The sequence below is a fragment of the Mytilus trossulus genome, chromosome 4 (genome assembly GCF_036588685.1).
Source record: "Mytilus trossulus isolate FHL-02 chromosome 4, PNRI_Mtr1.1.1.hap1, whole genome shotgun sequence".
In the NCBI taxonomy this organism is placed as follows: domain Eukaryota; kingdom Metazoa; phylum Mollusca; class Bivalvia; order Mytilida; family Mytilidae; genus Mytilus; species Mytilus trossulus.
In genome coordinates this window covers 13,811,220-13,826,203 of record NC_086376.1, presented here as the reverse complement: position 1 = coordinate 13,826,203, position 14,984 = coordinate 13,811,220, and the positions used below count along the sequence as shown (strand labels likewise).

Here is a 14,984-nt window from a genome sequence, read left to right as displayed (position 1 = left end):
TGTGGTAGATTTTTTTTAAATATTGCGGAAAACATTTGAAAGACACTAAGTAACTGTATTTACATATTGTTTTCGGGGCCTTTTATTGTTGACTATGTGGTATGGGCTTTGTTCATTGTTGAAGGCCGTTCGTTGACTTAAAATTGTAAATTTCTGTGTCATTTTGGTCTCTTGTGGAGAGTAGTCTCATTGGCAGTCATACTACGTCTCCTTTTTTTTTTATCAACTTATTTCCGTTCACATTTTCCGTAAAGAAATGAGGGTGCATTTTGTTTTTTACATGTAGTTTTTTTTTGCTTCGAATAACAGGGCAGAACTCGGGAGTATAGATCGTGAGACAATATCTTTTAAATCGTTCTAATATCAATAGTCTTTATCAATTTTTTTTCTTCTTTGAAAGGTGCTTATTTGACAGTTACGTACCTGACATGTTATTCTTGTGAAAACTATTTGTTTGGTACTTTCAAAGACTGCATAAATATTCCATTTGAAGTATAAGGCCACCATACCGACAATTGTCGAGAACAACTAAAGCCGTTATTGGGGTCCCGCAGAAGATGTGGTATGATTGCCAATGAGACAATTAACTCTCCACAAGAGACCAAAATAACACAGACATTAATAATAATAGGTCACCGTACGGCCTTCAACAATGAGTAAAGCCCATGCCGCATAGTCAGCTATGAGAGGCCCCGCAATGACAATGTAAAACAATTCAAACTGGAAAACTAAGAGCTGTATTTTATTTAAAATGAACGAAATACAAATATGTAACACACAAACAACCGACAACCACTGAATTGTGAGCTCCTGACTACATGGACTAGGGACAGGCACATACATACATAGTGAGGCGGGGTTAAACATGTTAGCAGGGTCCAAACCCTCCCCTAACCAGACAGGTACATTAACTTTACTTATTCTAGAAGTATTTTTGTAGCGTCTAAACCATGAAAAAAGTCCGATTTTTAGCGATAACGTATGTTACGCTTATAGACACGAACATCGCTCGTAACGTCTACATATTGCAGATTAGCAATGCAAGTAAAGACGTATTAATGATTGATATTTCAATTTTTAATTTCAGTGTGTAATATATGCATAATAAAACGACCATGAATTAATTACATTTGATCTGAAATGTAATACACACAGTTAATTTTCCGGCATTTGATGGCTTAATATCCTCAGAAGAGAACAGTCTGTAAATATTTATCTCATGTAAGCCAATAGTTGTTGCTGAATTTCAGCCACATCATGAAGCAAACAAACATAATTTATATGTGAAAAGTAATTATTTCAAGATAGCGTGTATGTCGACTGAAACTAAAAGGTCCGCCCTGTTATTCGAAGCAAAAAAAAGCTACATGTAAAAAACAAAATGCAACCTCATTTCTTTACGGAAAATGTGAACGGAAAATAAGTTGATATAAAAAAAAAAAAAAGACGTGATATGATTGCCAATGAGACAAATCTCCACAAGAGACCAAAATGACGCAGAAATTAACAACTTTATGTCAACGTAAGGCCTTCAACAATGAACAAAGCCCATACCGCATAGTCAACAATAAAAGGCCCCGAAAAGAATATGCAAAACAATTCAAAAGAGAGCACTAACGGCCTTATTTATGTAATGTTCTTTTCCAACTGCACCAAGCGGGGCATTTCATAGGTCGCCATATCTTGCATACATAATCATAACATATAGTTTTTGAGGCGCCAAATTACATTTATTTATTATAGACTTTTGACAAGGTCAACACATAATATATACGTCTTTTCAGATTATATTGTTTGAGGACGAAGATATTTTAACATAAATAAAGAGAAACATAAATAAAGTAAACAAATCTTTAATATTTATACACACGTACAGAAAAAGTGTGTTACCGCATGCGGAAGAATATCTCAAGAACGTTTGCGATATCACATGCAGAGTTATCTGTCTTTGCTTCCTCTTTCGTGGGACATTGAATGTTTTGCTGGAAAATATGAATGCCAACTCAAATGCAATCTATTACAAAAATCGAAATATTACAGAAGAGTGTCCACCATGCACTTGCACAGCACTATAACTAATATAGTGCAATAGAATGATATACAAATGGATGAAAATTATATATACATGTACTGTAATTTACAAATATTAAAATAATGTAAAACAAAAAAAACCAGACTTTACTGATTTTTATGACTTCTACGATGAGGTTGAATTTATCATCCACGCGCAGAAAAAACTATCTATCTGTACTTTAACGTCATTTTCAGGTAAAGAGATGTGATTTGGTTTTCTGGGACAAGTGCTTGTGACTGTCCACAAGAACTTGCGGTTATCCGATGTTCAGTACTTCAGTGCTTTGATTCATATATTTAACATAAAGATGTTCTCAACTAGTAACAACACATAACAAGGGTTTTATATTTTTTACAAATGTCTTATTGTCCTTATATTATCTTGATTCATTTTGAGAGCTCGAATCGTATCAATGACATACTGCACATTTTAAGATTCTTGAAAACTGGGAGTTACCTGGCAATTGTTGCATGGTGCTTTAAACGGATGAACAACAGGGTTCCAAAATTCCAATAATACAAAACATGACAAGTGAACTCTCTTAATTTATAATCAGTAGCAGGAAAATTACAGAAAAACTTCAGACTGTAATGATAACTGGAAGTCCATTCTTAAGTAAAACACAGGTCTTAACAAAATTTCTTTCCAGATACTAGCTTTTGATCACAAACAAGCGTCTGTCCAAGTTTGGTACAAATCCAAAAGAGTATAAGAAAGTTATTAAAATTCTAAAAACATTAACCACAGAGTGAATGTGTTGCTTCACAGTGTAAATGTATTATTTCCTGGCAGAAAATCTAAGTTTATTTATAAGTAAAATACGGAAAAAATTAAATTTTATTTTTACAAATTTTAATTCAGGATACATGTACATGTATCTTATGATCATAAACAAGCTTCTGTCCAAGTTTGGAAGAAATCCAGTATACATTTAGGTAGTTTAAGAAAGTTTTTACAATTTCAAAAGCTTTAACCACAAAGTGAATATTTGTGGACGCCGCCGCCGACGACGATGACGACACCGACAACGACGGAATCTAGGATCGCTATGTCTCGCTTTTTCGACTAAAGTCGAAGGCTCGACAAAAATGGCAATATTTTACAGAAACTGACAAAACATATTTTAGAATGATAACATTGAAATCCAATAGAATATATTTGTATGAAACTTTATATTTTTTTAAATAAGATTTGTCAGAATAATGATGTGCAGCAAATTCATTTTATGAACATTTGGCTTAATTGTGTATTTAGCTATATTGATCGAACCATTCCCGCTTATAACTAAGCGCATCGAAGCTTACCGTTTATACCGTATATCCCGTAATATTCATTGAATTTAAGACTCTCCGTTCGGAAAATAAGTTTATGTTTCTAATTTATACGACGATATTCGTTGAAATATTGAACAAATAGATAAATCCATATCAACAACTGTGGAATAATGTATTGATTATAAATGTACTTTGTCGGTAAACGTGAAATTTATTTGTACGAGCTTTAGAAACAGGACGAAAAGCGAGGCCATAAGGGGATCTATTGTTATTTATTTCCATGTCATTTGGTATTTCGTGGAAAATTGTCTAATTGGCATTCACACCACATCCTTTTTAAAAGATAGTTAGTATTTTCTGAAATTCAAAGGAAAAATTAGGTTATGATGACCATTTTAGCAACGAAATTATCTATTTATTCTTATAGACAACAAAAGAAACGATATGTACATCACTTATAAAAAACAATAATAGAAGAAAACAATAACAATTTACTAAATTATGTATTTTTTTGTATCGTTCTTGATGACACGATTCGAAAAGTTACCGGACGAAATACGGATAAATGAAAGTCACTATTTGGAGTTTCAAGTTGCGGAATTTAATTTTGAGTATGGCCAGTGAAGGTTAAACAAGGCTGATAACCCTTAAAAAGTTTCATTCAGATTAATATATGTATGCGTCATTTTTGTGGATTACAGGATAAGGCAGTTTTTAATATGAAAAAAACAGGGTTTTTTTTACAGAAAATGCAGCTTTTTGTTACACCCGTCTACCTGTCTGATCGAAAATCGGATAAATTTTTTCCAACATCCCTGTGAGTTTTAAAAAAATTGTCAGATAAGAGGGGCGGGTCACCTGAAGTGTGCGTTATGAAACCATAACGCACACTTTTAATGTGGAGCAAAATAATTTCCCATAAAACTAAATACATAGTATGTATATAGCCTTTTTACACCATTCAATATAATTATTTCATAACGCACAACTTTTAATGTGGTTTGCATAACGCACACTTTTAATGTGGAGCAAAATAATTTCCAATAAAATTAAATACATAGTATGTATATAGCCTTTTTACACCATTCAATATAATTATGAAAATCCACAGTTTGTTAAAAAGGTCAAAATTTGAATTTTCTTCATTTTCAAAATGCATATCATTGATGCGTTTTATTTAAATCTGTGTCAAAAAAGCGTTTACCAGAACGTAATAGGTGTTAGCACATAACGTAATAGGTGTTTGAACATAAAGTAATAGGTGTTTGCACATAACGTAATAGATGTTTGGACATAATGTAATAAGCATTTGCACATAACTTGCATGGTGTTTGCACATAATTTAAGCGGTATTTGCACATAACGTAATAGGCGTTTTCACATAACGTAATAGGTGTTTGCACATAACGTAATAGATGTTTGGACATAATGTAATAGGCATTTGCACATAACTCACATGGTGTTTGCACATGGTGTAAGCGGTATTTGCACATAACGTAATAGGTGTTTTCACATAACGTAATAGGTGTTTGGACATAATGTAATAGGCATTTGCACATAACTCACATGGTGTTTGCACATAATGTAAGCGGTATTTGCACATAACGTAATAGGTGTTTGGACAAAACGTAATAGGTTTTTGCACATAACGTAATAGATGTTTGGACATAATGTAATAGGCATTTGCAAATAACTCACATGGTGTTTGCACATGGTGTAAGCGGTATTTGCACATAACGTAATAGGTGTTTACACATAACGTAATATGTGTTTGGACATAAAGTAATAGGTATTTGCACATAACGTAATAGATGTTTGGACATAATGGAATAGGCATTTACACATAACTTACATGGTGTTTGCACATAATGTTAGCGGTATTTGCACATAACGTAAAAGGTGTTTGCATATAACGTAATAGATGTTTGGACATAATGTAATAGGTATTTGCACATAACTTACGTGATGTTTGCACATAAGGTAAACAATGTTTGCACATAACGTAAACGAGGTTTGCACAAAACGTATTAGTTGTTTGCACATAATGTAAAAGGCATTTGCACATGACGCAATGAATGCTCACAGAGAGTCCTTACTCTTCGGCAAAACGCATATGAATTATACCATGATGTATTATGTTTTTCACTAGAGATACATCTGAATAAACACAACATAACGCCAAAAAGACTATAATATCATGAGGTTTACATAGATCAAAGGTGTATCACGACAAAACGTTTAGAACATTTGACATAACAATAACACTTGAGACAGGACGCAATTATTAACAGACCTACGTAAAAGAAGAATAGACACAACATAGATAAAATATGAGAGAATGTAAAGGTGGTTGATCATAAAGTTCCGAAGTATTCACAGAATATATAGTAGTTACAGCATAATGTAATGCATATTTTACACAACAAAGTTTAGCAACAACATATCATACATTTGTTTGACCAAACAAATTACTAATTTGACATAACACAGAGATGCCGTGTCAGGACATAAAGGCATCTGCACATAACATAAAGAAGAAATGACAGGACGTAAAGGCAAAGCGACATAACACATTAAATATTTACACTATAAGACAGTTCCGGCGTTCCATACTAAACCCATCAGGAACAGGCATGAGTAACTTAAAAAAAATATGAGGAGTAGCTATTAACAATTTGATCAACATCGGTAGCAGCTATTAATATCTTAAAAAAAATATCAGATGCAGCCTTGAGCAAAGTATGAGGTTATAGATAATATCATTTTCGGTGGATGATGGAATAATTCAATGAAATATCTGCTATATACAGATAATGATTCCATAAACTACTTGTATTTTGAGGAAGAAGCCATTGTAAAAAGGCGCTTAAATTTTATTTTGTTGGCTAATCGGCACAATCCTCCACGAAGGAAGGAATTCAATATATTAAGATTGACTTAGCTAATTCAAATAATGAAAACTGTAGTTTTAAACATTGTAAGAAAAAGAACGCTATATCAAATTACTCAATCATACAAAAAATTCGAAGTACAACAAAATACAATACATACCAAGTAATTATACTTCGTTATTTGTTTCATAATGTCTTGAAGAAATTTTAATACTGCTTTTTTAAAATATATTCCAAACAATAGAGGAGCTTTTCTCTTCAGCAATAATTCTGTATCGCTACAAATCGGAAAAGAAATGAAAAATTGATCAAATTATTAAGTAAGCTCAAATTTCAATATTTACGTCTTTCGATTTTGAATATTCTGTGTTCATCTTTTATTGAACTTAGCCCAGTAGTCAGCACTTGTTATGCTGACATGAATTGTCATTGATATGGTTATATTTATAAATTTAATGTTTACCAAATTTTGAATTTTATGAAATACTAAGGCTTTTCTACCTCAGGCATAGATTACCTTAGTTGTATTTGACAAAACTTTTAGGAATCTTGGTACTCAATGCTCTTCAACTTCGTACTTTATTTGGCCTTTTTGACTGTTTTTGGATTCGAGCGTCACTGATGAGTCTTTTGTAGACGAAACGCGCGTCTGGCGTATACACTACATTTAGTCCTGGTATCTATGGTTAGTTTATTTACCACACTAAAATTTGATTTATCGCAATATGTCTTCTCTCTATTACAAATGAATGGATTTTTAATGGTACATTTGTACTTGCAAGGAAAAGCACGAAAAAAATGTTACTAAATTAATTTGCGTAGCAACTGATACTTAATTTTACTTTACAAACATGTTCCGTTGTCTACCTTAAATTCAGGTGTGTAAATTGTCAAATGTGTGTTTTATGCACTACTTTAAATGCTAGTCCCTAAAAAGGTAAAAGTAGGAAACCATTTATAAATTAAAATTGTCGGTATGTTATATTACTTACCTGCTCGCGAGATATTCTGCTATGAAATCAGCAGCTTTACCAGAACCCCTAATAAGTAATACAGGAATGTTTTTTTCTAACACGGTCATCACCTGATGTATGGTACTTATATCGCCTTCTACTACTATCAACAGAACAGGAACTTTCATTGACAGTTCTGAAAATAATTGTTTATCATATGAAAATATAAAACTGTGTCTAGTAAGTATTTGTTCAAAACCTCGTGTAATCAATATTGATACTGGAGTCTGTGTCACAAGTAGAAGTTTTCTTTTTGTGTATATTGTACCCTGGTATCTGTGATGCGTATATGTGGCCTATTATTTAAGACTACAATTGTTTTTTTTAATTTTTTATATTTTTATTAAAAGGCATTCTATAACATGTTAACATGTTCGCAACTTTTTTAGATTAAATGTGTAGTTATTAAAAAAAATAGGTGATTTGTTAATACAAATTCTGGAACAGATACTATTTTGGAATAATGAAATATTGATACAGTCGTGCGTTCAATTTAGGTAACTGTATTCCCGTGAGCAATGGGAACAAAGTATGTATCTCAAAATCGGATAAATCTCCACACCAAAGTGATACATGTCTTATAATTTACAAGTAAAGCATGTGATAATATTACTATTCAATAGTTGTCACATGCAAGCTTATCACCTGTCTGTTCCTTATCTCCTTCTTTTTTTGATAAGAGGGGAGTTGTCTTCTTTGACAATAAGAAAAGAAGTCTGGCTGAATATTCGTTAAACCATTTATATTTCTGTATATCTTCATCTTCACAAGCGTCAAATGTAGGCTTGACGAGAAACGTCCACCGTGGAAGTGGCTTTCCTTTTTCTTTGTCTCCCTTAAAAATAGAACAACAGTGATGAAAAATTTACTAAGTTATTATAACAAAATGTACCTGTTTATGGCAAATAAAACGATTCGATACGATTTGAAATTTGAAACTTATTCAATACTGAACATTATCGCTATTTTACGAAATTTTCCTTTGATCTTACTGACTGATAATGTTCATTCTCAGCGGAGTCGAGTGGAATGAAAACATAGTCAAGTGATATGAAAATTATCGCTGGAAACTAAGGGGCATGTGGTGTTGCTAATGAAATTGACATGAAATTAACAACGTCGTCATAAGTAAAATAGCGTTGAAAAGGTTATCATTGATCATCTCAAATCGATTAGAATTCTCGCTTTCGCCGTCCCGGCTCAAGCAAAAGAAAATCAATCTCGTTGAGATAATTAACGGTAATCTATTAGTATACATTGTTGACATCTGCAATGTTTAGTAGCACATCGTAGGCAAAGTAGATTTGTGCTGATCAATTAATCCGATTGAATACTCATAATATATGTCAAGTTTTTTAACACTTAAGACTGTAAAAGATTGGTTTGATTCAAAGATGAGATCGAGACAAAAATTTGTTTGTTTAACAGATTGATTTTAAAATATAGATAAATTTTGAACTTACTAGTCTTTTAATACAAACAAATATAAATTAGTTTAAAATAACCATTTATTTGCTTCTACAAAGCGTGACATCACCTTTAAATGTTCAATAGTTTTAATATTGTATACAATTTTATGTCGGGACACTTTTTTTTCAAATTGACGCTTTATAAAAGAGGGACGAAAGATACCAAAGGGACAGTCAAACTCATAAATATAAAACAAACTGACAACGCCATGGCTAAAAATGAAAAAGACACACAGAAAAACAATAGTACATATGACACAACATAGAAAACTAAAGAATAAACAACACGAACCCCACCAAAAACTAGGGGTGATCTCAGGTGCTTCGGAAGGGTGTCACGTGTCACATTTTCAATAAACACCCGATAAAAAAACATAATAATTAAATTACTTTATAAACTGCTTGATCGTGTTTGTAGTCAGCTGTTACAGGTTTGATGGCAATAAATTTTTCGTTCTTAAGTGGATTTTCTTTCTTTTCAGAACCCGAGTCTTCATCCATACTGTGCTCACTCATTCTGAATGCTTTGTCAATGTAAGAACTGACTCCATCTTCTCCACCCCGATAGATAATCCAGCATTCTGAAAGAAAGTATATAATAATATGCTTTTCTTACTTGTATCTTGTTTTGTATAAGAATGTACTGTGTAAATTATGAAACTGAAACACTTATAACTAGTATAAAACAGATTAATTTTGTCTTTATCAGAATATGAGTCAATATTATTCATCATGATTTTTTTTTACGTTATACTTTAGTTACAATGTTTGCATTAAGAACTGTGTCTGAATAAAACTATGCTAACACATCAAATAAATTCCGGCATAACATGAGCCTTTATTTATTATTGCCAAGTTTTTAATAAACTTAATGCACACTATTGTGCATTGTTCGATATACCAAATTTGTTTAATAGTACGTACTATTTGCACCATTCACTGTATCTATAAGTCCCGACGTAAATTTTGCTGTGTTCCAGGGTCGAGGAACAAAACTGTCTGAATCTCCAACTACAGCCAACACAAGTCCAGGATATGAAGGTAGTTCAGTCTGTTTCTCTTCATTTTCTATAAGTTTGACTGTATTGCAAATGATATGGTTCTGTTTTTCCTGACTACACAGTTGTTCATTTCCATCTGCGTTTATACATATGTCACGCTGTGGTTCATCATCGTACCGGTACGGAAGTGGAACACCTGTGCTGTCTAAATCTGGAACATAGTTGTTCTTCTTCTTATCTTCTATAGTTACTTTAACTTTAACAATAATAGGTCTACAAACAAATTATTTCAAAAGTATATATAAAAATCAACGCCTGTGGTTTTAAGCTGCACAGTCCAGTGACCTAATACTGGTATGTGTGCGCAATGAAAGACATGAGGATGCGGAAAGACCGATCATCACAGTATCTACTTGCAGCTAAGATTTATTAAGGAACTTTCTATGATATGTTGTTTAAGTGTTATTTTACATGTATTAGCACTTAATCTCGGCACAGTAAAAAGAAAATTGGTAAGTGATTATACCAAACATTATTTTAATGGACACTTTAGCCTTGGAGAAAAGGTACTTGTTTTTGGTTGTAATTAGTTTTCAAGTAGCATTAATAGCTGCAATTATTCTTATATCAATACTTTGTGTCTATCATTTCATTTTATGTGAGTTGGGTTTTGTGTGCTTCTCACCGATGTTTTGAGTTAAACCATTTGCAATGAATTTTTACAGTGTGTAATAAGTTATGTAGGTAGACCTCACTTGTTTCATCGTTCACAACCAAGCTCGCACCGGTACATGTTATATGTACCTAACCCAAGTCAGGGGTCTTATTCAGGAGTAAGCATTGGTTGATGTCTGTAAAGTTTGTTTTCATCAATTGTATTAGACCATTATTTTCTACGTTTGAATTGTTAAATATTTTACGTGTCTGAGCCTTTTATAGTTGACATAACGGTATGGGTTATCTCATATTTAAAGGCCGTACACCAGTTCAAGGTGAAGATAGATCTATTGTGATCATTTAGTTACATAACGTTAAACAAATTATGTTTATTTGATATCTACAGGTTGATATATTTAAAAATTCAAAAATGAGTAAGATCATGTTTTCTGTACGTTTATTGCATTATATATTTAATATTATCGGAAGAACAATGACTGATATTGGTTTTAAGGTGATCATAATTTCTTCATCTCTAAAATTAATCCGAATTATCCTGTTGTTATATTCCGCTCTGTTCCACAAGCTAGTAAGAGATAATACATTGTATAGAGGCGCTGAATTGTAAGAGTTGTTTTAAATATACAGTACTTTAAGGTCAACCTTGGATACGTTATTTTCAAGTCTGTTTATTTAAAGTTTATTTATATCTTTTTGACCATGATAAGTTTCTTCTTTATTTTTCTATTGAACAATACGCTTTTTATTTATTTAAATCTCGTCTTTGACAGGTATAATACAAAACTTGTGTATTAAATCATTTAACAATTTTAAAAAGAATGTATGTAAAATAACCAGGGACGGTATTTTACATTCTAAATACTTCTTGATAAGACTTAAACCATTGAATAGAGCAATAAGAACTGCATGTTTTATACAAAACGTCTTTGGTACAAATTGACACATAAACAGATAACTGTTAACTTCATCAGAATGAGTTACCTTATATTGCCTATAATAGATTATTTAAAAGTTATGTCTCAATTATTAGAACAATTATCTTTGTACATGTTCCCTTTGGAATACTACTGATAGTTATGAAAGAGATATAGACAATAACTGTTTAGTGTATTTAGATGTCATCTGTATTTGTACGAGGCTAGGAAACAAGATGTATGCGAGCTTTAAGCGAGCTACTACACTTGTTTCGAGCCGAGTAAAATACAGTTGATATCTAAAGACACAAAACAGTTATTGTCTTTATCCTGCAATTAATTCAATATATTATTTGTGTTTTGAAATCCCTTGAGGCCCGTATAGTAATATTTACACATTCAGCTGAAGACGGCTTTGCAAAAAAATAAGAATCTCGAATGGTCACCAGTAATTCATCATCCAAGGTGAATAATCATCTACTTTAACATAACAACTAATTTCAACAGTAAAAACAAATAACAAAACATTGTCTGATGCTGGAATAGACATTGTCGTTTTTGTTACTCAATCATACACATTAAAGTTTTGAAATCGAAAGTTGTCATCGTAGAAAAGACTGCTGTTCATGTGTGTATGTTATCAGAAAATTGATGTGATTCTTATTGCTTTAAAGAAATGTTTGAAAACAAACAGAACGTGTTAAAGTAAAAGTAAATTCGAAATCAATACGTCATTGGAATGCGAGTGCAATACACATTCTGAGGTCACGCAGGTTCATACAATACTCAGTACAGCAATGGGCGGAGCTTTGAAGCGATATCTGTATAGTATACAGATACAGCATAGCGATATATGTAGGGCTGTTTCTGTATATGAGAACACTCAAATTGCAGGATAAAGTCAAATGAACTTTGACAGTGGTAGTTTTTACTTCTAGTTCTTTGCTTTTCATCATTTTATGTTGATGTTAGATTTAAAGTGCATAGTCTCTCTGATGTGTTGACAGATTTTAAAAACTGCAGGCAATTCAGTGCTATGAACTGTGTGCCACATGTTGAGCACGATCTGCCAACCATTGGTGATCATCTGAGGTAATTCCAGCTTTATTTTAAGGATCGTGTTTCTCGGTTTTCAATTTTAAAGGATCAGTTTTTGTAGACTTTGTTAGCATTTGATAGTTTGCTCAGGTTTTTGCCATGACATGTCAATTTCTTTTTGCATTGTCTACTTCTCTATAAAATTGATGTGGTATAAAGACATGTCGATAGTTAACGTCCGTGTGTTGTATTATCTTTGTTTATATGATGTTTCTATTCATACGTTCAACAAATTTTTAAAATACTTACTCCATATTTTTCTTATCACAATTGTGTTCCTTAAAGGTGATCTAAATAAGGTTTAGTACTCGAAAACGCTGTTTTTCTTCCTGTAAAAGAAATGTATGGTAATGTTTTATTATAAGAGTCTGTTGAATACGCTCTTACCTTCTATAGGTTGGTTTTGGAGCACGTGCCACTATGTTTTTCTTATTCTTAAAAAGAGATAAAATCTGCTTCACTCTGTCCATGATTTCTGATCTTATTCAGTCTGATTTCAAATTAAAAAAAAAAAGAAACGAAAAACATCTCTGACTTTTTATCGAGTCAAATCCTTCTTTTTGCTCTTTATTTTATATTGAAAATAACTGAAAGAGGAAAAAACGTATGAATTACTAACAGTCAATTAACGATTATATAGATGAGATCTACATTATGTGCCGTTCATCCAAAATTGACCTCGGTTTGATTTTTTCCGTAGTCAATGTTAACTTAATTGTTCCAGTTTCTCAAATGCCTTATAGAATCTACGTTTGATATTTAGTACTTGTCCATTTACCAAAATTTGCCTGACTTTGACTTTTTATTTCATAGGTTTTTATATAACCGTATCGTGTCCACATTCTTTAAAAGTATTACTATATTATTAATTATTATCCAAAGATTTACTGTGGTTAATTAGCTGTAACTCATATATGTTTAAAAATAAAAACACACATTCTCTTCATTCTTCATATTATAATATGTATGCATACATATTCATACTCAGAAGCTATATATGTCAACACGACATATATAACTGTTTATAATCGATTTTACTGAATTACTTTAATTTCCTAGAAGTTTATTTGTTTAACTATTTTGTAAATAAAATTATGTTGGAAGTATTAAAATATTGAATTACTTTCATTAAAGTATGATATATCATATCTTTTTTGTCATTTGGTCTATATAAATCTATTTTAATATGAGTTTTATTATATTTTAATAAAAAATTATACTTTCAAGAATGTTTTTTTAGCTTTTAATTTAATTTGACAGTTAATTTTAACAAACAAAACACTACTTATTGTCAGTAAAACACATAAATCACGTTCAAAATTGTATTGCATATAGTTTTTTTCAACTATCACATTAATTGTGGCAGAATAATTCTAGCAGCAAGAATTGAACAGCTGAGAAAGTGGTACTGCGCTCCCGCTTATTTACGTCTTGTTATTAATTGAGATTACAAGTTTGGATTCATTACCATATTGATAGACGTTATAATTTTAGGGTAGTTTTTGCTGATTTTTGTAGATTATAACTGGGCATTTTTCATATATGAATATCAGACCCTTAAAATTAATTTCGCTAACTAATTGTCCGAAAAAATTCTGTCTAGTAGTTAACAGCATTGCACTTGATTGCGTTTTTCTTCATTGGTTGTCTATTTCTAAATGGTTTTTTTATAAATACCCGAGGGCTCTATCATCATATAAATAGGCAGTTATTCGGTAGCGTCACGTCGTAATTTATAGTATTCCTTTAAGTTTCTAAAATTTTCCGGTTACAATTTTGATATAACTTACATGCCGCATTACCGACTTTCATTAATATGTTTACGAGTTTTTGATGCAATTAATAACACCTATCAATATATGTTGTGCACGATTGCGATCCCTAGTAATGTAATGGAAATCAGAAACATTTGTTAAACATCTGCTGTATACGATAATAAAACACAAATATGTTGTTTATACAATCGGTATCACCTATCGTATTGCATCTACAATATTGATAGTCGATGCTAAGGAGTGTTTAAAAAAACAAAGATTCCGTTTCCCACAGGAAAAATTGACCATGAATTAATTTGGCTATTCTTGGGTTTAAGCCTTTTCGATTACAGTAAATCCAGAAAAACGCTACTAACGTTTGAAATATAAAAGTGTAATATGGTTACATGTCAAAAAATGACTTACATGTCCCCGTCTTACGGTAAGGTCCACGTTTAATAGTCGCACATTTTCTTTAAATTTTGAAACTTATATTATTTGAAAGTTTCTTGTGTATCATTCGGAGTGTAGTATGACGTCCATTATCACTGTACTAGTAAACTAAATTTTAAGGAGCCAGCTGAAGCACGCCTGCGGGTGCAGGAGTTTCTCGCTACATTGAAGACCCATTGGTGGCCTTCGGCTGTTGTCTGCTCTATTGTCGGGTTGTTGTCGCTTTGACACATTCCCCATTTCCTTTCTCAATTTAATTACATCTTGTTATGGAACATTCAACATCTGAGCAAAATTTATTCAATTTTTATCCTTTTAAAAGACTTAAATATCAATAACCTGCAGCTCCCTACAAACAGTTGCAT

At 31.9% G+C, this 14,984-nt stretch overlaps 1 protein-coding gene across 2 annotated transcripts in view; it reads right to left on the bottom strand.

Annotated features, from left to right (window-relative positions):
* The window catches only part of LOC134714736 (transient receptor potential cation channel subfamily M member 2-like), a 43,261-nt gene that overhangs the window by 26,924 nt on the left and 1,353 nt on the right, over positions 1-14,984 (bottom strand). For both annotated transcript variants that reach the window (XM_063576242.1, XM_063576243.1), the window contains exons 2-7: positions 12,662-12,741; positions 9,646-9,995; positions 9,112-9,302; positions 7,898-8,087; positions 7,232-7,388; positions 6,400-6,517 (exon numbers count right to left, since the gene is read on the bottom strand). In XM_063576242.1, coding sequence (XP_063432312.1) covers positions 6,400-6,517; positions 7,232-7,388; positions 7,898-8,087; positions 9,112-9,302; positions 9,646-9,995; positions 12,662-12,666 — 1,011 coding nt within the window. In that variant the 5' untranslated portion in view covers positions 12,667-12,741. The remainder of the gene's footprint in view (positions 1-6,399; positions 6,518-7,231; positions 7,389-7,897; positions 8,088-9,111; positions 9,303-9,645; positions 9,996-12,661; positions 12,742-14,984) is intronic.